Raw genomic sequence first — 26,591 nt, forward strand, 5'->3', positions numbered from 1 at the left:
CCCTTCCTTAGTACTTCTAAACACAGTCATATGTTGGATCATCACAGCACCACTTTCTACTTGGACTGTCTTTTATGTCTTTAACTGTTTATTTGATATGTAGTTTGCAGATATTTCCTCCCACTCTTAGCTTGTCTTTTTGCCCTTTTAACAAGCGTCTTTTACAGAGCAAAAGTAATTATGATGAAGTGTACTTTATCAATTTTCCTTTTATGAATTGTGCTTTTGGTTTCAAGTGTGAGAACTCTTTGCCTAGTCCTATATTCCAGAGATTTTCTCTGCTTATTCCTAAAAGTTTTATAGCTTTATATTTTAAATTTAAATCCATGATCCATTTTGAGGTAATTTTTGTATAAGGGTAAAAGGCTTAGGCTGACCTATGCATGTCTAATTGCTCCAGCACTATTTGTTGATAAGACTATTTTTCCTCAACTGCATTGCTTTTGCAACTTTGTAAAAAATCAGTTTGTTTTATTTATGTGAGTTGATTTCTAGTTTCTCTATTCTATTCCATTGATCTACATGTCTGTCCCTCCCCCAGTAACACACAACCTTGATTCCTGTAGGTATATAGTAAGTCTTGGCATCAGACAGACTGATTCCTCCCACTTTCTTCTTTTTCAAATTGTAGCTATTCTAGTCACTTTGCCTTGCATATAAATTCTCAAATAAACTTGTTTATATCTATAGAAATCTTGGTTTTATTGGATAATGATATATATTTTAGCTTCCAAATGTTACAATGTATACAATGAGCTAGATGCAGTTGTTAGATATTATAGATGCTTAAAGGGAAACAATTCACTTCATATTTAAATGTACAATTTATCGCTAAGAATGATTTCTCATGAAGAATGTCGTTTTAAATGTAATAATTTAAAAAATGCCAAAATAAACTTCTCAGGTAATTCAAATATTATTAAAAATAAAATAGACCTGGGGCACCTGGGTGGTTCAGACGGTTAAGTGTCCAACTTTTGGTTTTGGCTCAGGTCATGATACCAGGGTCATGAGATCAAGTCCTGTGTTGGGCTCTGTGCTCAGTGGAAAGTCTGCTTGAGATTTTCTCCCTCTGCCATTCCTCCCACTTTCTCTCTCTCTTTCAAATAAATAAATAAATCTTTAAAAAGAAATAAAATAGTCCCACTGACTTATAAACAGCATAAAAGAGAACTTCTCTTAAGTCACAAACTAAATATGGTCATCAGTGTCCAAAATATAATAATGGGGTTAAAAATATAAAATTATTTCCATAGAATATCTAGAGAAAATTAAAACAAGAATAGATCTGGTAAATCTAGATACTTGATAATTCAAAAAAATGTATAAATCTTAAATTACTGGTACCAAAATTTTAAAACGGTAGGATCCATAACATAAGCATTTTCTTGAGGGCACATTTTTAGCTGCTTTGATTTGTATAGATACAGTATCCTACTAGAGAACACAAATACTGTTTTCTTAGTACAACTGCAGTATAATTCAGCAGGACTTTTGGTGACTACTGGGACAGGACTTCTGGTGACACCAGAATATGTTATATTCTGCAGTCTTGTAAAAGGTGTCCTATGTATAAATGTAAAAACCATGAAGAAATATTTCGTTTAAAAATAGCAGCCATAATAATCTGTCTCGAAATATTCCAAAGCAGCCAACTTCTGAGGAATTTCTATGGTGTCTGTGAAATCAACCACCATATTCTTTCAGCAGAGTTTTTTTCATGACTGGTCAGGGAGTACTTCTGTGATCAGTGATAAACGTACACAGTAACTGACCAAAATACCTTCTTTACAGGATGCAAATCATTCATAATCTTTTTTTTTTAAGATTTTATTTATTTATTTATTTGTCAGAGAGAGAAACAGCAAGAGAGGGAACACAAGCAGGGGCAGAGGGAGAGGGAGAAGCAGGCTCCCAGCAGAGCAGGGAGCCCGACGTGGCTCGATCCCAGGCCCCTGGGATCATGACCTGAGCCGAAGGCAGACGCTTAACAACTGAGCCACCCAGGCGCCCCAATCATTCATAATCTTAGTCCATCTTAGTTTTATGCTTGGGAAGTGCTCGCTTTCTACCTGTGGCCCCTGGCCATGTGTGTTCTGCGTAGTTGTCTGTAAGAGCAGGCCATACTCTTCCTTCATCAGAGATAGACGGATCATCTGCTACGAGATTTCTAACACTTGGCAGAATATACTGTCCCTTGGGATTGATCTTGTGTAATGGTCCAATAAAAATTTGTTCCAGAGATCTAAAAATGTAACCCTTCCAGGTAGAACTAAGCTGTAGTATTTCTAAATCCCAACCTTTTTGCCTAGGGTTCTTAGCAAAGCTAAAGGTAGGTAAAGTGTTAAAAATCTTTGACGCTGATTGTGTCCTTAAACTCTTGTTTAGTCGTGGCAGAAGAGCTCAGCTATCACCCTGGCCCTGTCACGTCATCTTCAAATTCCCCCTCCCCCATCACCTTTTTGATAAATTCACATTGAGTAGCTGCCTGAAATTGTGCTTAGAATGCTGCACTGATACTAACAGAGTCTAGGTTAAATCATTACAGAACTGTGGCATCCCATCAGCTCCATCTTATTTTCACCTTGTGGGACATTGCACTTGTCCCAGCTTCTTCTAGTGTATAGAGTGAGTCTGGGTTTTGGAGGAACTCATCTGCTAGGTTTCACTCATTCTGTGTTAAGCGGTGTAATACATAGCAGTTCTTTCACCAGCCTGAATAAATGCATGACTGGAGGACTGTTTTTCTCAGACAGTTCAAGCCTGTGCTCACTTGGCACTTCTGTGGGGCTGAGGCTCCCCACCCACTTGTGTCCTTTCTGTGCCAGTTCTGCAGGTCCAGGCCACCAACGACTTCACCTTAAATAGATGTCAGAAAACCACTATCCTTGCTCCTACTCCCCATGTAGTAGTTTTCTGATAGACTCTTAATCTGGGTTATGGAGCCAAGCAGTTATTTTTCATAATACTTTTCCACCAATAGGTGGCACTAATAATTCCCCTTATTTTAATAGAACCCCAGTAATAAGGCTTATGTGGCCTTTATTTATTTACTTTTTTTATAATGATTTTTTATTATATTATGTTAGTCACCATACAGTACATCCCCGGTTTCCGATGTAAGGCTCGATGATTCATTAGTTGTGTATAACACCCAGTGCACCATGCAATACGTGCCCTCCTTACTACCCATCACCAGTCTATCCCATTCCCCCACCCCCCTCCCCTCTGAAGTCCTCAGTTTGTTTCTCATAGTCCATAGTCTCTCATGTTTCATTCCCCCTTCTGATTACCCCCCTTTCTTTATCCCTTTCTTCCCCTACTGATCATCCTAGTTCTTATGTTCCATAGATGAGAGAAATCATATGATAGTTGTCTTTCTCTGCTTGACTTATTTCACTTAGCATTATCTCCTCCAGTGCCGTCCATGTTGCAGCAAATGTTGAGAACTCGTTCTTTCTGATAGCTGAGTAATATTCCATTGTATATATGGACCACAACTTCTTAATCCAGTCATCTGTTGAAGGGCATCTCGGCTCCTTCCACGATTTAGCTATTGTGGACAATGCTGCTCTGAACATTGGGGTGCATATGGCCCTTCTCTTCACTACGTCTGTATCTTTGGGGTAAACACCCAGTAGTGCAATGGCTGGATCATAGGGTAGCTCAATTTTTAACTTTTTAAGGGACCTCCACACTGTTTTCCAGAGTGGCTGTACCAACTTGCATTCCCACCAACAATGTAGGAGGGATCCCCTTTCTCCACATCCTCTCCAGCAATTGTTGTTTTTTTTTTTTTAAGATTTTATTTATTTATGTGACAGAGAGACAGCCAGTGAGAGAGGGAACACAGCAGGGGGAGTGGGAGAGGAAGAAGCAGGCTCCCAGCGGAGGAGCCTGATGTGGGACTCGATCCCGGTACGCCAGGATCACGCCCTGAGCCGAAGGCAGACGCTTTAACGACTGCGCCACCCAGGCGCCCCAGCAATTGTTGTTTTTATGTGGCCTTTAGAACATACCTTTTGCACTTTTTGAGTTGCCGCATCCAGCATTTACGATCAAGTCTTTAGGATGTTGCCTTTCTCTTGGTTTACCAGCTCATAGTTCCAGTCTCTTTCATTCCTGGTCTGAACACTTTGTTTGGCTTTCCAACAAAAGAAGATGAACAGTAGTCGTGAGAAAAACACAGGGCCATTTGTTGAGGCCCCTTTCCATGGAGAAAAGGATGATAATGTCGACTGCGTAGGCTGGAGATGGGAACTCAATTTTGAACAAATTTATTCAGCATTTATTGTAGAGCTACTCCATGTAGAGTACTATTCTATATATTCTGAGACCTAGACCTTACTCTCAAAGCTTACACTCTGAGATAGGCACACAAAGTAAATGTGAGCTCTATAATCATTTTGGATGTACAGTACACGTATAGGATTGTATTAATAGAAGAGTGAGCAAAATACTATGAGTGCATATGGGTGCAATTTATTATCCCTATTTTAAAGATGAGAACACAGAGGCACAGAGAGCCTAAGTAACAAGGGGTGTGGGTGGTTTGCTGAAGCACATTCATTTTTCTGCTCCCCAAATAAAAACATCAAGTGAACTACAACTGTTTTTCCAAAGCCAGGAAAATGGAAGACTGGTGTCTGCCTCCCTCCCTAGAAGAGAGCAGAGGCCAAGTTCGCTCAGTTTAAGCAATGAGGAACTGGGTGCCCCAGGTTTTCCAGGAACAGGTCTTCTTTATGTGCAGCTGTACCTCCTTGTTCTGTCAGTCAGGGGTTCTGTGAAGGAAAACCACGGCTCCGACTCCCTTGGGAAGCACAGCGTGCTCGGAGGAGCGGCATAGCTTACACAGGAAGCATGAGCCTCCTTGAAAGGCCAACTTGTACTGAAGTCTAAAATCTGCCACCATTGGCCGTTGGGCATGTAAGACTCAGACCTCAGTTTCTTTTTGTGAAAATGGGGGCAATGGTACCTACCTCATGGGGGTATTGGGAGGATTAAATAAGATGATGAAAAATGGTTGGTGGCGACCACCACCACAAGGGCTACCCTTTCCCTGGGCTTACTCTGCAACGTGCCTGGTAAATAGGAAGTGCTTAATTAACAGAGCAGTTTGTACTTATTACTGTTCCTTAGCTCATCTACCCTATTTTATTGCTCTGTAAATCACCACTTTCTTTTCTTTCTCCAGCCACACTCTAAGTCCTTCACCCCCAGATGCTTCCCTGTTCTCTGGCCTCTCTTAAGTCCTCAATTCTGGTGATCCTGACACCAGATCATCAGTGTCCCCACAAGAGTTTACAAACATTTCAAATCCAACAGGTTCAATCTAGTGTTCTCTTTAAAAACATTCCAGTGCTCAAAATTTTAGCATTTGGTTTAGAAATAAAAGTTTACCTAGTTTATTCTTAAGCCTTGTGCTTTTAGAGTATGATCTCAATATTATGGTGTGACTAGAAAGGATGAATGCCAAAACCACTGGGACTTCTACAGAGTTAAAGAATGGTGTAATTTTGTGAAATAGGGGAAATACGCATTTTGAATGGGATTTAAAAACCTATTACTCACTTCCCTTTCCTTCCTGCAGAGATTACTGAGAACATTAAGTAACAGTTTCTGATTGACTCAGCATCACTCACTGAACTGTTAGTCATTAAGTGTGCTCTAAAAGTGGTGCCTTCCAGGACTGCTTAGTTGGTATGGCCAGCCTCTAACAGCCACGTGCATGTGGGGCCTGGGAAAGCTCACCCAAGAGACTAATGGAAATGTTGCCACATTCAAAGTGCATAGTTCCTTTGGGGTAATCTGATCGCTGACTAAAAATGTGGTGGTATTGGGAAATCGTGGTTTTAGGTGTAATAATTGTAGTTATAAGTGTGTGTGTGTGTGTGTATTAAAGATTTTATTTTATTTGTTTAATTTAAATTCAATTAATTAACGTATAATGTATTATTAGTTTCAAAGGTAGAGGTCAGTGATTGATCAGTCTTATATAATACCCAGTGCCCATTACATCACATGCCCTCCTTTACTTTAGAGAGAAAGAGGGAGAGAGAGAGAGAACACATGTGGAGGGAGGTGAGGAGCAGGGGGAGAAGGAGAGAGAAACCCAAGCAGACTCCATGCTGCGTGGAGCCCAATGTGGGGCTTGATCTCATGACCCTGAGATGAGACCCAAGCTGAAACCAAGAGTTGGACACCCAACTGACTGTGCTACCCAGACACCGCTATAGCTATATTTTTTTTAAATAATAATTGTTATCTTTGAAAGATACACACTGAAGTTTGAATTGATAAAATGATATGATGCTTGAGTTTTGCCTCAAAATAACAGTTCAGGGGTGGCTGGCTGGCTTAGTCCATAGAGCATGCAACTCTTGATCTAAGGATTGTGAGTTCAAGCTCAATGTTGGGCATGGAGCCTACTTAAATAACAGTCTAGTTCAGAGTGAGGGGGCTTGTAAGGGAAATGGTTGGAAAAAGATTGACTGTATCTGAGAATTGTTAAAGCTGGGTGATAGGTACGTGGCAGCTCCTTGTATTCTTCTATTTTTTTATAATTTTGAATTTTTCTATAATAGGAACGAATTCTTAGGTACATGATCCTGAGCAAGGCTTGAAAGGCCCATCTCTGAGTAGCAGTGGGTGAGCTTTAGTACAAAGACCAAGTGCCATTCTGTGGTTGCTCAAGAACTTTTAGGCTGGTGCAGCTATCCTCAGTGAACTTTCCATGGTGTTGGGTAGTGTCTTTGGGTCACGTGTTGGTGAACATGCCACCCATGCCCAGTGAATATTGAATGAGTCAATGAAAGCAAAGAGGCCCAAAGCCCTAACCCTTCTCTTCTTACCTTTGCAGCGGAGCGCAGGGGGAATATGCTGGGCTGGCCACTATCCGAGCTTACTTGGATGGGAGAGGAGAGGGACACAGAACAGTGAGTATGGACAAGTGGTGGTTGCTCACCACAGGGTGGCAATGGGTCCAACTCTTAGCATTCCTTTTGTTCTGTGGTACACTCCCTCTAAGCCTTCTTGTAAGCAGCTAGGGAACATATAATCAAGGAACAGATTTCTTTGAACCAGCTGCTACAGTCCTTGCCCCCAAGACATTTCACTGGACCATTTTGAGGGAAAGCATTTGGAGATAAAAGGTTTTTGCTCAAACACAGTGTGTGAAAGTCGGCCAGGTTTTAGATTCTTCGTTGTGAAATACAGGCAACTAGCCGTAAATAATCTTTTGGTTTTAATAAAACTAGAAATGGACTGAGATTGGGCCACTGCCTACTGTATCCCACTTACTTGGGCACCCAAAACGAACCCGGCACCCCCTTCTCTAACTTTCCTGGGAGGAAAGGAAGGAAAGGACAGGAATGTTACAGTTCCAGGTCTTGGGCCTGGACAAAGGGCAGAGACCAACCTTTAATTGTTCCGTAACTCCTACTGTGACTAGGCACAGTTCTGGTTTCTGTATGCTCAAAAAATATTTATCGAGGGGTGCCCGGCTGGCTCAGTTGGTGGAGACTCTTAATCTCAGGGGTCATGAGTTTGAGTCCCACGTTGGATGTAGACATTACTCTAAAAAAGTAGAGGGAGAGAGTGAGAGAGAATCCCAAGCAGGTTTCATGCCCAGCGCAGAGCCCAATGTGGGGCTCGATCCCATGACCCCAAGATCATGACCTGAGCTGAAACTTAACATACCCCATAAATAAATTTTTAATAAAATGTTTGCTGAATAAATAAATTCCCTATTGAGAATTGTCATCTCTAAGCAGCAAAAGAAGACATGGAGCAGAGTTCGTGGCTCTGCTTCAGTTTTTACTTTGGGTATGAGAGTCTAGTCTCCGTGATCCAAACTGCTCTTGGGGTCTGTGTAGGGACCAGCAGAGCTGCTAATGGGCTTGACTGGACTCCACTGATCCCCAGAGGCAGTGCTTCTAGCAGTTATCTGACCTAGGCTTCCGAGTGTGGTGAAAGAGACTGTGTTTGCGAGGTCTTCATTTTGGTGATGACCCAATACCAAGCTAGAACTTCCACTGAGCTGTGGACATGGACTTCTTGGAGGGAGCAGTGGGCAGGGGTTGGGAGCAGGACAAAAGTGACACCCATCCCAGGAGAGTTAGAGAAAAGGGTGCCAGGCTCATTCTGGCTGCCCAAGTAAGTCGGGTACAATAAATGGTGGCCCAGTCTCAGTCCATTTCTGGTTTTATTAAAACTAGATTATTCATGGTTAGCTGCCTGTATTTGGCAATGAAGAATCTAAAAACTGTTTCACTTCCCTTTCAAAAAAGGAGGGGAAAAAGACCATTTTCTTGCTCCTTCTCCTGTTTATTTATCCTGATTCCACAGGTGTGTTTTCCCAGGCCTTTATCCTAGTTGGGCAGTAGCACTGATTTTCAAAGAATTTTGAAAAAGAGAACATTCATTAATTGAGTAATTATTCTATAGTGGTCATATGCAAAGCACTCTGTGTGCCAGTCCAGAGTTATATCGAGTCATAACTCAGATAGACACAGTCCCTGACACACCAACTTGGTTTTTTTCACTTAGGTTTTCTAGTAGTTTTGAATTCTTTAATTTTTTTTAAAGATTTTATTTATTTTTTTGACAGAGAGAGAGCAAGTGCATAAGCAGGGGGAGTGGGAGCGGGAGTGGCAGAGGGAAAAACAGGCTCCCCGCTGAGCAGGGAGCCCGATGTGGGACTCAGTCCAAAAACCCCGGGATCATCACCTGAGCCGAAGGGAGATGCTTAACCGACTGAGCCACCCAGGCGCCCTGAATTCTTTAATTTTCTAAGGAAGGGTTAGTTTAGGACTAGAATTATTCTTTGAACCTCAGGCTCAGCACTGTGATAGCATCAGAAAGGAAATGCTGAAGCTCCTGTTGTCCAGGGAAACGATGCCCGGTGACTGACATTAAAAGTCCCCGTTCTGTTTTCCTGTGTGGCTTCCTTGTACTGAGGTAGCCACTGGAACTTGTCCTTGTTGTACTCATTAACCACGTGTCTGGGGATCCTGGGAAGGGATCTGTTCATACTGTGTGAGCACCTCCATGTTGCCTCCTTCGCCTCACCCCCTCCTGCCCAGAGGCTTTATGGAGAGGCCTTGAGATCTACATTGTGGTGCTTATGGAAGGCCAGGGATGAGCTGATAACAAAGCCAGCTAACATCCAGGTTGCATCTACTCTGCGATGCTTGCCACCCCTCTTCGTTCCTAGTTCTCCAGTGTGACACCAGGAAGTATCTGTGAATGTCCAGGAGTTGGGGACCAAACCAGAAAGGTCAAGGAGAAAGGATGAAAGAACTTTTGATTGTGCCTGGGCAGAGTTCTTCTCTGACTCTTGGATCCTTTCTTTCTCCTTTTCCCTCTCTGTGTTTTTCAGTCCTCTCCTCTCTCTCTGTCCCCTTGTGTGTGATGTTTCTTCTCTCACCATTGCCCACACTGCTATCACCACAGCATCCTTGTTCTATTCTGAAGGATGGAGGGGAGCTAGATGCAGCCGTTTGTGGAGGGCTAAGGGAGGGAGAGGCAGGGAAGGCCGTCCAGCCCCTGAGCTTGTAGAAATACAGAACTCTTAAGTTTGGAAATGTTGACATCCTTTCTAGATTAAAGATTTTAATTAAAGCCAATGTTTTCAGTTGGAGAAGGAGAAATGACTTATTGCTCAAATAATCAAGGAAAAATTTTCCACATCAGAGAAGTCCAAGGCAGCTGCTCCTACATAATAGACTCTAATGGAATCCAGTAAAATATATCCTTCTGTTTCGAAAAGGAGTGTGGGGAAATCATGTTCTTCAGAACCTCCCAGGTTCCTGATAATTCTCTTATTTCAAGCTGTTTTGGGCAGTTCTTTTCACGTTTGCTCTTAGGTTAAATTTCAGAGGTTCCTAAAGTGCAACAGTCAAGTTCCTGATTTACCAGTTTAATCTGGGAGAATACAAATTTATTTAACAAATACTTACCAGGCACTGTCTTAAACCCATTATAATTAATAATTCAATTTGCTAGTCAAATATTAACTCACATTTGCTGATCAGAGATGAGATTCTTATACAAAGGGAAAATATTAAACCCTAGAAAACACCAAAAACCACCCCCAACCCAAAAATATGTATGGGAGTATTTTTTCTCTTCCCAAGTACCTGAGATGAAGTAGTAGCCTTTGGTTGTTAGATTTTATTAGTGGTAAGAAATTTATTTCCTTTGCAAAGAAGCACTCCTCCTTAATCTCTCACTCGTTCAGCAAGTGTTGGAGGATGAGCTATGGGGTTGGGTCTATGCCGGGTACATTGGGAAGTTGAAAAAACATAGCATCCACCTAAATGGTCATAAATGCACCAAAGAGGATTGTTTTATATAAACTAATGCATTAAATCTGGGTCCCGTTATTTCCCTGTCCCTTGTGACCCCACAATTTTAAAGTGAGGAAAAATTACCATTAAAAAGTTTCCCAAAAAAATTATTAAATAAAGTTTCCTATTTCCACATAGAAAACCAGAAATGTGTAACAGCAACATATAAATGAGTCATTGATAAAACTGAGACTTTTCTCTTTCTGCCGCCTTATGTCAGGATATGTATTAGTTTCCTGTGGCTGCTGTAACAAATTCTCACAAACTCAGTGGCTTGGGAAAACAAAAAATTATTTTCTCAGTTATAGAGTCCAGAAGTCTAGAATTGGATTTCCCGCAGCTAATGTCATGGTGTTGGCAAGGCTAGCTGCTTCTGGAGGATCCAGGAGAGAATCTGTTTCTTTGCCTCTCTGGAGGCCTCCTGCATTCCTTGGCTTGGGGCCCCCTCCTGCCCTCACTCCATCCTCTTGTCCATTCATGAAATTTTCTCCTTACTTTGTGGTCAGACCTCCTTCTGCCTTCCTCTGCTGAGAATACTGGGGAATATATTTAGGGCCCAACTGATAATCCAGGTTTCAAGATCCATAATTTCTCACCTCAAGAGCCTGATTTAATCATAGTTACAAAGTCCCTTTTGCCATAAGGTAACATCCACAGATTCTGGGGATCAGGTTTGGACATTTTGGGGGGCCCATTATTCAGTGTACCACAGGATGGTTGACATTTTTACCTTGAATGTTTTTATTTCAACAGAACTTCCCTGGTACAAATTCTTAACTTAGGCCTTTAACCAATATTTTATATTCATTAAAATCTTTTTTTACTTGGGAGTGCCTGTGTGGCTCAGTCAGTTAAGTTTCTGCCTTCAGCTCAGGTCATGATCCCAGGGTCCTGGGATTGAGTCCAACCTCAGGCTCCCTGCTCAGTGGGGAGTCTGCTTCTCCCGCTGCCTGTCCCTCCCCCTGCTTGTGCGTGCTCTCTCTCTCTCTCTGTCAAAAAAATAAATAAAATCTTTAAAAAATTTTTTATTTGAGTGTAGTCGATTCTATTCATTTTTAATATTTGCCTTTTCCTTCTTCTTATTTATTTATTTATTTATTTACTTATTTGACAGAGAGAGAGACAGCCAGCGAGAGAGGGAACACAAGCAGGGGGAGTGGGACAGGAAGAAGCAGGCTCCCAGTGGAGAAGGGAGCCCGATGCGGGGTTCGATCCCAGGACCCTGGGATCACACCCCGAGCCGAAGGCAGACGCTTAACGACTGAGCCACCCAGGCGCCCCTGCCTTTTCCTTCTTGATCAGTGTTCTTCCCGGAAGGGATCCTTTTATCCAAAGATCTGGTGGGAGAATAAAAATACTTTATGGGAAAGGACAAGTGACTTTGGTTCTGAGAAATTAAAGAAAGTCAATACAATAGGGAAGCATTTAATTTAGAAAAAGAATTTGAGGACACACCTCGTCACCAGCATGAGACCAGTAACCATTCAAAAGAGGCACAAACTTTCTGTCAACAGAAGAGTGATAGTTTGCCTTTGCGTACACATGTGTTTTGCTTAAGTAGACAACTTTGCTGTTTTTGAGGAAAGAGCTGTAAGCAGTTTCCCCTTTATAAGCCCATTTCTATAACGCCCATCCATTTCTCTTCAAGGGGTTGCAGTATTGGTCCTGGGATTTTAAAAAGGGAGGATCATTTTCAGAGTGATCATTGCTTCTCCTAGTTGCTTTCTGTTGGGGAGACTCTGTGATGCCCTTTCCTGTAGTGCAGCACCGTCACATCGACCAGAGCATGTGTGTTTGCTTGTGTTCGTGTGACTTGTAGGAGGAAATGAAAATGATTTAAATCTGGGAATTCTAAAATTGTACCCACCATCCACCTTCTGTAAGAATTCAACTCATCTTTAAATGCTAGCTTAAGATCTAGCTCTTGAAACACTTTCCCTTTACCTCTTCCGCTTGAAGTGACACCCCCTTATTCTGAGTTCCTGTGGCACCTGTTTATACATTTGCCAGTATTGTCCATGAACACAGGACACGCTTTCATGCTCACTTTATGATTCTTATGGCAACTAACAAGTCATTGCACAGAATAAGCACCCAGTAAATGGTGACATAATTGATGTATCAGCAGTGGAAGGCCTTGGAATTATATCTACCATTATCATCTCTTCTGGATCTCAGCAAAGCCAAGCAGAGCATTGAAGCTATGATTTGGGCACTTGGGTCCTAGAGTTTAACTTCCAACCTTATGTTCTTTTAAGATACTTTCTACATTTATAACTGAGCAAGGTCAGAATAACCCTGGGTCTGGTTTTTGGTCTGCTGAGATAAGGGAGGAGAGTACTAATTAATATTACATGACTCTTTAAAGAGCAATATTTGTGGATTCAAATGCAAACTCCTCTTTTGGGCATTGTTTTACACTACAGTAATATTGAAATTGTAGCAGATTTTAAGGCGTTCATGATCAGTTTAAATAAAGCATGTGGCGCCTATTCAGTCTGTGTTCCAAGCATGTCGTAGCACTTTTCTGCCATGAAAAGCCTGGTGATGATTTTTTCTCCTTCCCTTCACTCCTTTCCTAAGGTTTGCCTCATTCCAAAATCAGCACATGGGACCAATCCTGCAAGTGCCCACATGGCAGGCATGAAGATTCAGCCTGTGGAGGTGGATAAATACGGGAATATTGACACAGCTCACCTCAAGGCCATGGTACCCGTCTTCCACTAAACAGATGGGCGAGGTCTGGGTTGGGAATATTTGCTGGGGAGAAGAGACTGCATGGTTTATATCAATGTTATCTTTCTTCGATTTTTTTTTTCTTTTTTTTTTTTTGGTGGGCAGCAAAGCAAAGTTTATTGAGTGATAGTACACAGCTCCCAAAGAGGGAGGGGACCCAAGGGGGTTGCCCCTTTCTTTGCATTCTTATTAAAAGACTGCAGTTCCTCCTCTGAATGGGTCTGGGGAAAATGGTGTAAAATCAGAAAACCTAACTGTCTCTATTAGAAAAATAAAATGCAGCAGTCACATTTTTGGTCCATAATAAAACCAAACATAGTCTACTTCTTCCTTCACTAACCGGGAGAAGATCCTTTGAACTGAAATCCCATCCTCTTAATGCATATGTAAGAAACTGAATGAATTATTCATGTCATAGTAAGGATTCTCCTTGCAGGGCCTGCCTGCATCCTCCTTCCTGCCCAACCTTCCCCCCCTTCCCCCATTAATGATCAAACTGGCAGTCACAGTTATTCTCAATCTTTGTGCTGGGAATTAAAACATAAATGTAGATTTTGCAAATGTGTGTGACTGTCCCAGCCATTACCTGCTGAATTTCGGGCAGCATTCCACCTCCTTCCTGCAACACCAACCCCCACTCCCAACCTCCCAACCTCCAGGAAGAGGTTGCCTAGCAACTGTATCTGCTTTCCACTGGTGGACTGGAGGCTGCATCTTAAGAGGGAAGGAAATCAGTTGAATAGCAATGTGATTTTTGTCAGGATTACTAGGCATGGAGACTGAGAACTTCATGTAACTGCCTTCAAAAGAAACTGAAAACACAACAGCATTGCTCATCTCTCCCATCCATCCCCACCCTTCCAGAGCCCACAAAGTTTTTACCAACAGATATTCTGGGGCAGTAGTTGTAATTACTAAGTTTCCCCAATATAGAATATGACCTTTAAAAAAAATTTTTTTTTCATTTCCACATGAGCGTGCTCTGACTCACTGGCCAGAAAAACAGGAATGTGCCTTTTATATATGTTTGCTTTCTGTGAAAAGGAAACGTGAGGGAGATTTCTTTTTATCAGAGCGGAACACTCCTTATGGGAATTCTAGTTTCAAGAGAATGAGAGGGAAGTGGAATAGGGGTGGATACAGCAAGATGAGCAGAGAGAGATTAACTGTGAGAACAGACATGTCTGGAACCAAAAAGTTCTGAAATAATTATTGAGGGAAAGCCTTGGGGAGTTGAGCCTAAAATACCCAAAGATCTTCCTAATAGTCTTTTAGGTCTTGATCATGGAGACCTACCCTAAAGGCATTTTGTTATTTCTTTGGAATGACTTAAGAAAAGAGTAATGGCTGTGAATGGTTATTGTCATCATACTTTGAGGGAATTCTAGAAATGAAAAAAGACTTCATCTTTCCTAATTCTGTAAAGTAAAAAGAAAGGGTTTGGCCAATAAACATTTCCTCCTTTGTCTCCCTCTGCTCTTTTCTATCCCACAGGTGGATAAACACAAGGAGAACCTGGCAGCAATCATGATTACATACCCATCCACCAATGGAGTGTTTGAAGAGAACATTGGCGATGTGTGTGACCTGATTCACCAACATGGAGGACAGGTCTATCTAGATGGGGCAAATATGAATGCACAGGTAGGCAACACAAGAGGGACTCCCTGGGAAAATGGTTAAGTCAGAAAAAGATTTTTTCCTCTGACTTCTTGACAATTGTCTTAAAACATGATACTGAATTCAGAACTGTGGCTGACTTTCTTTATTGCCAATTTCAAGCAAAGTACTGCAATTTCACTGAGATTAGATTTTAAGGAGATGATTGAAAGTTGGGGAGGAGGTAAAGAGATTGACAGGATGCAGGGAATGAACTGAATATCCTTAGTTCGTCAGAGGTTGTGATCTCTCTAGGGATGCTACCAATAGAAGGTCACTTGACTCCCTTCCCAAGGGAGTTCCGACCCAGGTTCTGGCCACTACGAATGTTGATCTCCCACAACATCCCATGACAATGAAAAAGCCATTAATCTGCTTCAACTTCTTCAATGTAAAGTGGCTGAATAGTTCTGTCCTGAAGGGCCAATCCTGATTACTTATGTGGGGGGTGTGTGTGTGTGTGTGTGTGTGTGTGTGTGTGTGTGTGTGTGTATGTGATAGAGTGAGAGAGGGAGGGTGAGAGGGGGAGGGTTCTGTGTAATGTGCACCCTGGAGCAAATGCTGTAGGGCCCATTGGAGAAGAGGATATCATCATCTTCCAGTTTTCTTAACTTCTTGGTCATTGTTTATAGTTGTGGTTGTGGTTGTGGGTTGGTTTTGTCTTTTGTTTGTTTGTTTTTGGTTTTGGTTTATTTTATTCTATCATTTCAAGTTCTTTCTACCTTTCTTTACTTCTGTCTGGTTCCCTTCTAAGTGTCGTCCAGGGATTGTCTATTGCTTCAATAGCATTAATGTACTCTTCATCTTTGGACACATTGAAAATTAGCCCTAATGCCAAAGTGGCAGGAAGGCCTGTTGAATGTTGTGGCTGGTATTAGAGTGGTCTCAGGAAAACTCTCAGCCTCCCTTCCTTTCCCTTGGCTCAGCATCTTCTCAGGCAGCCTTTCATCCCCTTCCACTGGTGTACCCAAAGTACATGACACTCAAAGCCAACCATGCAGGGGAGGTAACATTGCGGGGGTGAAAGTAATCTGTTTCTGCAGCAAGGAGGTACTTCCCTTTGCTCAGGGTGCTTCCTCTCCTCCCTCTTGTGGTGGAAAATTAGGAATTGACTGTATAGTTAAATGCGTATTTTAAAATCTAAATTAGGCTAAATGGTCAGTTGCTGTTTCCATAGAAACCGTAAGCCAGGCTGCCTATGGGATGCGAGGTGTTGACGGCAGATCTTGGCCGGTATTGAGAACATTTTTGTGAACAGCTCTGCCTGCCTTTCCTCAGAAGGGAGAGGCCACAGTATATAGCATGGCCACCTTTCCAGAGCACCCTTTCAAGCTCTTGACTTTTGATTTTGGCTCTTTCCCTTTGTGATAGGTGGGAATCTGTCGTCCTGGAGATTTTGGGTCTGATGTCTCACACCTAAATCTTCACAAGACCTTCTGCATTCCCCACGGAGGAGGCGGCCCTGGCATGGGGCCCATCGGCGTGTGAGTTCTGGGCTGCTTGTTTCAGGAAGGTTTTAGAGACTAAGAATGAAAGAATGGCCCCAAATTCGCTGTTCTCATCAAGGTCTTCAAGGGTCATGGACACCTTCATATCTAGTGTGCCTGTAGGGGCTGGGAGAGAAGCAGTGAGAAGGGTGATTTAGGGAACGTCCAAAGATGAGCATAAGTAGATTTTATTAACCACAGTGCCCAGTTGGCCACACTAAGCTCCCAGTCATACATAGATAGGGCGGGTTTATTAGCAGAGCAATGAATAGAGTTTACTGGAGCATTATGGGTCTGAACTGGAATATTAGCACCTGCAAGTGCCTCTTAGACTTTAATTTAGATTTCCAAGAAGGTTTTCTTTCTTTTTTTTTTTTTTTTTCATTCTTTTAAAAGAAAGCAGCTGATGGTTACATTGAAAGTGAATTATCTATCAACAACAAAAGGAACTCATAGGAGAAAAGTGCTTGCCAGGGCTGGGGAGCAGGGGGTGGGTGGGTAGGGAGAGGTTGGTAAAGGGTACAAACTTTAATCTATAAGATGTGTAACATGTATAGCATGGTGATTATGTTTCTTCCGTTTTCCAAGAATGGACCAAAGGGCCCAGTCTTCAGGTTGCTGGGAGCCTCACCCTCTTGCTTTTTCCTGTTTTTCTTTTTGATTATTATGATTTGTAACAAGTGGGAGCACCTCAATACTTCAGCTATGGGGGACATGGAGGAGTGATGTTCATGTGCTGGCTTCCGATGCGTAGGCCCATGGGGCTCCCTCTCAGCAGCACCGTCTATCCCTTAGATGCCTTGGGAAAGAATGTGGGGCGTGGGGCTGGGAGGTCCCCAAATCCTGATAAGTCCATGGATTGCAAGCTATTTCATGGCTGCCTGTCTGTGACAAATCGTCTGCCATAGTTCTCAGGTGAGCCACGGGGACACTGATGGCTGGTGAAGAAGAGGAAGGAAGGAGTATTTCCTGAACATCTGTTTCTCAGCAGGTGTCAGGTCCTTTCCACTCTGAGTTCCTCTACTAGGAATAGAGCTTTCTGAGAGGGCTCAGCACTTGCCTGTTTGGTTGGTCTGGATCTTTTTTTATATCTTCTGAAGTTGTGTTTAAACATAACAGGAAGAAGCATCTTGCCCCTTTCTTGCCCAATCACCCCATCATCTCGGTAAAGCCAAATGAGGATGACCGGCCTGTGGGTACTGTCAGCGCAGCCCCGTGGGGCTCCAGTTCCATCTTGCCCATTTCCTGGGCCTATATTAAGGTGAGGCCTGTGACTGTGTTAGGCGGGCAAAGGGTGTGATAGGTGTGTGGGAAACTAAGACTGCAGACTTTCTCCTCGACTTAAAAATGAAGAAATCCAGGCGTGCCTGGGTGGTTCAGTTGGTTAAGCATCCAATTCTTGGTTTTGGCTCATGTCATGATCTCGCAGTTGTGAGACTGAGCCCCGTGTGGGGCTCTGCGCTCAGCTCAGAGTCTGCTTCAGATTCTCTCTCTTCGTCCACCCCCCCTTTCTCTCCCTCTCAAATAAATAAATAAATAAAATATATTTATTTTGAAAAAAGAAAAAATCCATGATCTGAGATGTGATTCAGTGAAGATTGCTGACTTGGGTGGAAGAAACCTTCTGAAAGAGATCAGATAAAATGTATTTCGTCTCTTCTTCACGGTGCTCTTTCCTTTGGGTCCTCATAGTGGGTTTCACATTACAGAAACTGAAATGCCAGATACGTTGTTGCAGACCGAGTTACGTTCCATGAGTCATATGGATGTTCTGGCTATGTGATTTTAGTTTCCTGTAGGATTTGTACAGCCCCTTGCAAGTGAAAAACAGTGCACGTACTAATTATTACGCTTAGTTGAAATCCTGGGATAAATTTTAGGAATAAATCTCACATTGCTTTATATTTCTTAGGAACCTGGAAGATAAGATACAAAATAGCAGAAATTTGCTTATGTGGTAGTTTCCCAAAGCTCTTTGCCCTTTAGAGCCTGTGGAACTGTAACTCTCTGGGGTAATTAGACTTTGTTAGAGAACAGCTTTCCTTTCTTTGTGTTTCTCCAAAAAACTCTAGAGCTAGAGTTTATTTTATACGGCTCTTGTTCAAACGGGCCTGCCCACCCCCTGGGCTGACAAGACTGTGCACTGGACAGAACACTTGTTCAGCAGCTAATTAGGGCAGCTTTCCCAAACTGGCTTTCCTCCTTAAAGGAAGGGTGGCTTCTGGTGAAACAAGACTACAAAACTCAGCTATGCAAGTCATGCTGGATGGCTCTCTGGGGCTGGCTGTTATTCTTAAACAGTGTGGCATTTATGATTCTTAATGAAAACTTTCTGGGAAGCTGGAACAACAATTCTGTACCTCAGAGACTAAAACCTCCTTTTAAAAATGATATTTGAGTTGTTTTACAAATAGTAACAACAAAAACAATCATAATAAAGGTCTGCTTCTTTGCAAACAGAATCTTATTCCCAGGTTCCTTTTTGGTCCCTAGATCCTGTAAACCTGGATTGTTTCATATGGATATATTTGGGTTAGAGATGATTTCCCACATACAGAAAATAAATGCCCCAAGGCTGGTTTGGCCATATGCCAGGAATACCAGACAGAACCTCAGTTAAAAGTGAAATAAAATAGATTTTAAGCTACCTCTCTGACCTGGACCCCCCTTTATTTCAGGCTGTTGTTACTTGCCACCCGGGCACGAGAACTACCTTCTTTCCCTGCTTCAGTCCGTCTTGGACACTCTATAGGACTGCAGAGTTCCCCCTAAGAGCCCAAATTATCTCCTGGTTTCCCTTTGCCTTTACTGCTTGGTCTTACTAGCGTACACAGAATCCTTAGGGGATTCTTCCCAAAATGTGCATGCCTAGGCCCCATCCCAGAGAGAATCAAATTCAGCATATGAGATGTAGGGCATGGGCCATCAAACTTTCCAAATGACTCTGATGCATGAGTTGAGAGCCACTGAACCAAATCCAAGCTCTTCATAGGAAAGGTTTGAGGCTTATAAGAGGTCATCGCAGCCCACCAGCCTTTACAGTAACCCCCAGACTGCAACCCTATGCCTTCACTTCTACACCTTGGTTTTTGCCATTCTTATCCCCTGGAGCTCCTTCCCCTTTCTTTTTGCCTCTCCAAATTCTACCCATTTTTAGATTTCCACTCAAATTCTAACTCTTTCTTTGGGAACCCTTCTTTGTCCAGCTTGGCAAAATGTGTCCTCTCCTTGCTTTGGACGTTGGTATCCCTGTTTTATTTGATGCTTTCTCATTCGTCCTATATTAGTTATGTATTTAATATATACCAAGCCTCCATCATACATGAGGTATTCTGGGAAGAATGTCAGCAGTCTTGATTTTAAGCTCTTTGCTGGTGATAATGTTCACACTGATTTAGAAACTACCAGAAAAGGATAAGATCAAACCTGGTAGTTGTTAAACATATAAATAATCCTGACTATGGACAACTGTAAGACAAACCATACAAAATTGATTCAGTGGGGATTTTGGTCAAGATGGCACGAGATTTCTGGCCAAATTTCAGATCTCAAATTCACAGTAAGCAACAAAACCTCTCCCAAATGCATGTAATTTAAAATTCTTTTTCCTCTTTATTTTTTCTTTTCTTCTATTTGATTTAAATTCAGTTGATTAACATGTGATGTATTATTTGTTTTAGGGGTACAGGTCTTTGATTCATCTATCTTAGAGAATACCCAGTGTTCATTACAGCACATACCCTCCCCAATGTCCATCACCCAGTTACCGCATCCTTCCACCCCCAGCAACCTTCAGTTTGTTTCCTGTGATTAAGAGTATCTTACTCTTTTTCCTCTTTAGATAACAAAATAGTCAGCCAATTTTGCCCTGTTGTAAGCTTTGTTACTTTGTTCCTTGTTGTTACTCTTTTACCACTTAGTTACTTTTATAAGAAATATAAAGTTATGTTCCAAGGAGAAAACTGAAATTTATTTCAGGCTTAGAGAAGACTGGCAGACCTCCTTGTTGGGATTTTATACCCATTTGTAATGCAGTGATGGTAGGCTGACTTCCCTTGTGGGCGGGATTTGTTTGGGGGTGTCTTTGGTTAGTGTCCACTGGGTTTACCTGTTCTGTGGTTGATGACTCTTTTTCTCTCTCTTACAGATGATGGGAGGCAAGGGCCTTAAACAGGCCACAGAAATTGCTATATTAAATGCCAACTACATGGCCAAGCGATTAGAAAAACACTACAGAGTCCTTTTCCGGGGTGCAAGAGGCAAGTATCAACCTTAGTTTACCGTCACTTGGTTTTTTCCTGAGCAAGTTTGACCTAGTAGATGTGGTTTTCTGCAGTGGGTAGGAAACTTCTGTTTCTTAGCATATACCAGAGAAGAGCACAGATATTTTGGAACTGACTTCATTTAGTGAACAGTTTAGGAGTATCACTATTCGGAAGGCTATGTGATGTGGTTAGTGTATACACCCCAGGTCAACAAGAAGCCACACCGCTGAGAGATGTATACATAAACCTCGCGAGATCATTACCTCACAAAGTGCTATGGGAATGCCTCTAGAAGAGTGGAGTAATTCAGACTGGGCAGAGGAAGGGCAGAGTAATTGGGAGAGCCTTCTGGGAGGAACCCTTTGAGAGGAGCCTGGAAGGGAGAGGAGCAGACCCCAGTAAACAGAGATACTGCAGCAAGCCAGAGTTGTCTAGGTGGCGGAAAGCTTTGGGGGGGTTGATGGATGGGATAGGAAAAAGGGGAACAGATGAAGAATGAAGTTGGAGAGGCAGCTTAGGGCCTTGACTGTCTCGGCTCTCAACTTTAACCTTGAGCCAGATGACTGGATTGTTTCAAGAGCCATGAAAGGTTTTTTTGAGCAGGGGAATGACAGGATTAAGAGAATGGTAATGTCATTAAGAAAATGGCAGGGGATGAGCATCCTATTAGAAGTAGAATCAATAGGACTTAGTTACTGATTGAGTGTGAAGAGAAATTCTATGCAAGCCTCTTATGCTGAAAATAGAGGTCCAATAGTGGAAATAATAGAAGGGAGAACAAAGTCATCCTGGAAGTGATGGGAGGGGATGGAGCCAGACAGATTTGCAGAAATTTGGCTATGGGCACAGAATCTAGGGGCAGACCCTTAGAAAAGGTGAAACCCAAGAAAAGAGTTTTGAGAAATAGAGCAAAACCCCTCAGGCAAATGGCTACATGAACAGGGATGAGCAGAAAAGGGGTACCTAGTGAGGGAAGACTCCATGGTTGGGGCAGCTTTAGAACCTCTGCCGCATTTGTCACAGTGCCTCTCCCGAGAAAAGGCCCTGCTTGTCCTGTCTGTCTCTATTCTGGCCTCACCTCTTCCCTGAAGCCTCCTTTTTCTGGCAGACAGAACTACTCCTTCATTTGCTCCCTCCACTACTGAGGATTTCTCCCACTCGGTTTCTCTGTCCAGCAGACCTTGAATTCCTGCAGGGTAAAGACTGTGCCTGCTTCCATTCTCTAGCACCTGTACCTGTCAGTCACGCCTGGCCCACCATAATGCACAGAGTCTTGCACAACAGGGAGAGAGACTGGTCCTATGACATGAGTCTGAAAAAGAACCTTGCCTTTAACATTTAGGAACACTTTGGTGACCTTTGAAAGAATCAGGGCAAAAAAGATGCCAAATGGAAATGAGCTGAGAAGTGGACCGAGGGTGGGGAGAAGAAGGGAGAGGCATTCGCGGTTTGGGGGAGTTTGGTAGTGAAGGCAGGGGGACAGGTGGGAGCTGCTCCAACAGGATCCAGGTTTGTTTTGGAATAAGAAAAGAACATGATTTTAAACTGCCAGAGAAAAGGATTTGAAGAGGGGAGAGTGAAGCTACAATAGTGGGAATAATAGAGGGGAACAAAGTCATCCTGGAGGTGGTGGGAGGAGATGGCGCTGAGAGCCAGACAGATGTGCTGCACGTTGGCCATGGGCACGGAATTGGCGGCAGGGACAGAGGGGGACTTGGAGCTTGGAGTAGAGAGACAGCAGTCAATAAGCAGCATGGGCCACAAGAATGAGGCCTCTCTTCGGCTCTTTGTTTCTCCAGCTCGGGTGCAGTATACGTCTACATCTGTGATCTTTAATTTAAAGGCTGGTCTTGCCTTAAAAATATGTATCCAAAGGGTTAGTCTGGAGTTTGAAAATAGAAAAAGAGCTAAATAACTAGAAGCTCTGGTTAGGAATGCTCCCCAGAGATTAGGAAAGAAGGTTGTGGGCAATAGGTTTCTAAGTAACACAATAAAATGCTTCTGAGGTGGGTATTAAAGAATCTACAAGAGCTACTAATTAATTCATTCAAATATAGCTCCTGCCCTGTGAAATGCATCCTGCGTATGTATCGGCCTTCAGGATTAACTTCAGTATTTGTTTTGTCTGATTATGTAAGTAATTTGTATGTGCTCAACATGGAAGGTTTGGAAAATAAAAACCATGAGGAAGGAGGTCTACATGATCCATGGTCTCGTCAAGCAGACATAACCACTATTAATAATTTGGCTGTATTGCTTCTTATCTTACATTTAGACCATTGCGATCATATTACAAATACAGTGTCCTATTTTTTAACTTTATCTTATATTGTGATCATTTCTCCCTGTCATTAAATGTTCTTTGAAAGTAGCTACATTGGATTCGGGTACTTCTACAGTATTTTCCCCCTAGTTGTTTGCTTTGCGTTTGTAACAATGCTGCAATGAATATCTTTTATTTAGATTTTTAAAAAACATTTCTGATTATTTCCTGAGGTTAGAGCTGTAGAAGAGAAATTATTATCTCAGAGAGTATGAATGCATCTAAGCTCTTGGTATGCATGGCCTTGTCCCCGCAGAGACTTTGTACCAATTTATTTCGTGCTAATATTGTATGAAGTGACCATCACACCAGGGCCTAGTGAACACCAAGTGCCAGGCTGAAAAACAACACCAACCAAAAACAAAGTATCTGCCATTCCGGTGGTTGAAAAATGATCTTTTTGCTTTAATTGACAAGGTTTAGGGTTTTTTATCTGTTTGTTTTTTTAAGGTATTTGAAATTTACTTATGATTAACTTTATTTGAAAACTTCCTTGAGACAGAATTCACATACCGTACAAATGACCCACTTGAAATGTACAATTCACTGATTTTTAGTGTGTTCACACAGTTGTGCAACCTGAAGTTTTGTGTTTTAAAGCAAGAGTGCGTGTGATCTGGACTGCATGGGGTGTGGTGGCAGTCCCGCAGAGAGGGGAGTGAGCAAGCAAGCGTTTCTCAGGTGCCTACCATGTGCTTAGCATTTGAGTGACTGCTTTAAGCAGAGACTGTCTCAGTCCTAGGGGATTTGCAGCACAAAATGATAGATGCAATTTCCATTTGTTTTGACATTTTATCCCAGAATCAAATAATAAATCACATTTCTCATCCCACGCAGAGATCTATTGGTGATTACAGACTTTATTGCCCAATCCTAAAGTTCATGAAATAAAAAATTGTCTCATGTTTGGTCTGGTAAACACACTCATTATATAATTTGAAGCTGAGTATTCTAGGGCCTAAAAAAGAATTATCACTCTACCTCCTGAGGGCCCAAAATAGATATGTTCTTAATAAACACATTGTATTCCAAGATGTCTAACGGCAATATTAAAAGGCCGTTATTCATCGTAATCATACTTACTAGTTCTATATAAGACTCTGGAATTACAGATGACTGTGAGGCAATAATTTTAATGAACTCCAGGCTTCCCTTTGTGAACCGTTTCTGTGAGAGATTTGAAAATACCAGCTAAACCACTAAGGCTTATGGTTTTGTGAAGCAAGGAAGTGACAGGCAAGAATTGGGATGGGGAGCAGTACTATTTAAGATGAGGAAAGAAAAGAATTATGTCAGGTAAAATGGTACCTTTTTGTTTTGTTTTGTTTTAATGATAAATTCTTATTTATTGAAAGACATCCAGTTGAGAAATTTTTTTTTTAAGATGGTACCTTTTTAAAAAGAGGAATAAAATTCAGAGATGTCTCCTCTTGTGGGAGGCTAAGCTCACTGTTTGATCTAAATGAAGTTTCTGTCAGCGGAGTAGGCCACTTTATTAGTAGCCCAATGTTTTATTTACGTTTCAGTTTCTTAAATGCCCATCCCTTTTTGACCTTAGACAAACCTAATGCTGCCTGGAAATTCCTGTTCCTGAGTTGGCTTCCCAGTGGCCTTTATGGGCAGACATGGGCCTCAGGGGATGGACCTTCGCATCCCAGGCCAGGAAGTGACCCTCCTGAGGCCAGAGGCCCCACCTACCCAACCTCATTTCCAGGGAAGCATTCAGTTTTGATTCTATTAGTTATGGTCCCTGCAACTGAAGAGCTTGACCAAGCCCTGATTGCCCACCTAAGTTTTACAGAGTAATTAGCCAGCGAGTTCCATTTATCTCTAGGCAGTCACTCTGAGGATGCGGAGCGGATGGGAAGATGTTCCAAGCTTAGAGCCAAGCCACTTTTATTTTGCTTTTCCATCGTGCCACCCTCCCTTCCTTGTTCCTTTGACTTGGTATATTTTCAGACTCTCGGCTATAGTCATGGTTAGGCCCAGCAGGAACATCTACTCAGAGAAAATGAAAATTTGTGCTGACCAGTTTATCTAATTTCTACTTCAGATTGCCCTGACTCACCATATGCCATAGAAAGCTTATGTATCTTTCCTCCTTAAAAAGTATAAACAAAGATGAACATCCTGGGATCTGGCCTCTAACAGCCACCGAGTTTCAATTTCACCCCTTTCAGGGCTCAAGTACAGAAAGAGAGAGATATGCTGAAATTCCACCATTTCCATTTGAACACATTAGGCTATGGATTTAGAAAATAACATCTGAACCTCATTTTGAAAATGGAGCTCTTCCCAAACCGCCTGCCTGTGGTGGGGGCCCTGCAGACGCAGGCTTTGTGTTAGGGGTGCTGGGCTCCGCGTGACTGAACTTCTCCTTGGAAGCAAGAGTGACTGCTTTCCTCCATCATGTGTCCCTCTGCCGCTCCTGCCCGCTGGGCGTCCTTCAGAGCAGCAGGCTTCATTAGCCTTCTTTCTTGTCACACCCTCACAGTGCTGAGCTGGCTGCCAGAGGCGCAGAGAAGCAAGGTCAAAGTGGAGTCTGGGCTACCAAAATGGGGTAGGGACAATGGTGTATTTGGGATTCCTAGACTTAAATGATCTCAACCCCCCCCCCCCCCCCGCCCCCGGCCAAAACTCCAACTGGTCATTCCTTTTAGGTACAATTCCCCCTGACTTTACCTAGCTATGAATACAACTTTCTACTTTTGAATCCCACTTCTTACAAATTTAATCCCCATCGTTAGAAAGAATATTTTAAAAATATCCAGTGACAGTATATTTAAAGCTTCAGGTTCTCATACTTTCATTTTCTAACAAAACCAGCCCTTTCTTATGTATTCATTACATAAGAAGCAGAGCGATTACAGACGATCTCAGGAGCTACTAATGACTGGAGCTATTCTTCTCAGGCTTGCAGAATTATGTCTGCTCCACGTATCTGTAAGTAGATTCATGCTGAGAGTCAGGAAAGTAGGTGAAGAAGAAGGAGTACATTGTTATCTCATGAGCATCCTTTCTTAGAAGGAAACTCATCAGTTGTGTGGGCCATGGAATTTGGAAGCCCCCAGAAATGATGTTCTGTTGATGCAAATACTGACTTAGGTGCTGGTTTATTCCTGCTGGTAGGTGGGTGATCAAATAGCTCACGCTGGGGAAATGGCAGCCTAGAGCAAAATGAACTGACTCCCAGGGCCTTGGCTTCGTCAGCTTCTTGCCACTTGTGTTTGACAGCCCCAATTTCTAATTCTCAGCTTGAAGCCTGAAACCAAAACTTCAAGAGCCCCTTTGAAGAATCACATACAATAATGTATGTGCCTTACAGATAAGGTTCACTATGTATTTACATATACGCAGAAGAAAGTCATTTGATGCTGGGCGCAGAGTTGCTGAAAACAGTATCAATGGATCTTCAGCTCTAGAAATGTTTTGTAATAAAAGGGTCAGGCCTGTGATGACATGTTTAACTGTTGGAAGTAGATTTTATAACCTCAGAGTAGAAAACATCTCATCCCTAGGACTCCGCAGGCAAACACTGCAGCCGTGCATTGGCAGCAAAGTCCCACCTCCCATCGGCCTCTTGGCTCCGGGGTGTGTTGTGCACTAAGGATTGGACACATTGCCTGACATTTTAAAAACATTTTTATTTTTACAATTATTTTTATATTTTATAATTATAATTACTAATAAAGTAGACGAGGTCTTTGTTGCCAACTACAAACTGACCAAGTGATCATGGCTTCTCGGTACTTGTTGATATGTGTTAAAAAGC

General features: G+C 42.3%; 1 protein-coding gene across 1 annotated transcript in view; it reads left to right on the top strand.

Annotated features, from left to right (window-relative positions):
• The window catches only part of GLDC (glycine decarboxylase), a 97,881-nt gene that overhangs the window by 62,598 nt on the left and 8,692 nt on the right, over positions 1 to 26,591 (top strand). The window contains exons 16-21 of the mRNA XM_045780702.2: positions 6,860 to 6,935; positions 12,933 to 13,058; positions 14,580 to 14,729; positions 16,116 to 16,228; positions 17,351 to 17,492; positions 20,379 to 20,490. Of these exons, the coding sequence (XP_045636658.1) occupies positions 6,860 to 6,935; positions 12,933 to 13,058; positions 14,580 to 14,729; positions 16,116 to 16,228; positions 17,351 to 17,492; positions 20,379 to 20,490 (719 nt within the window). The remainder of the gene's footprint in view (positions 1 to 6,859; positions 6,936 to 12,932; positions 13,059 to 14,579; positions 14,730 to 16,115; positions 16,229 to 17,350; positions 17,493 to 20,378; positions 20,491 to 26,591) is intronic.

Source organism: Ursus americanus, chromosome 18, assembly GCF_024610735.1.
Source record: "Ursus americanus isolate L20-20 chromosome 18, mUrsAme1.1.p, whole genome shotgun sequence".
Lineage (NCBI taxonomy): Eukaryota > Metazoa > Chordata > Mammalia > Carnivora > Ursidae > Ursus > Ursus americanus.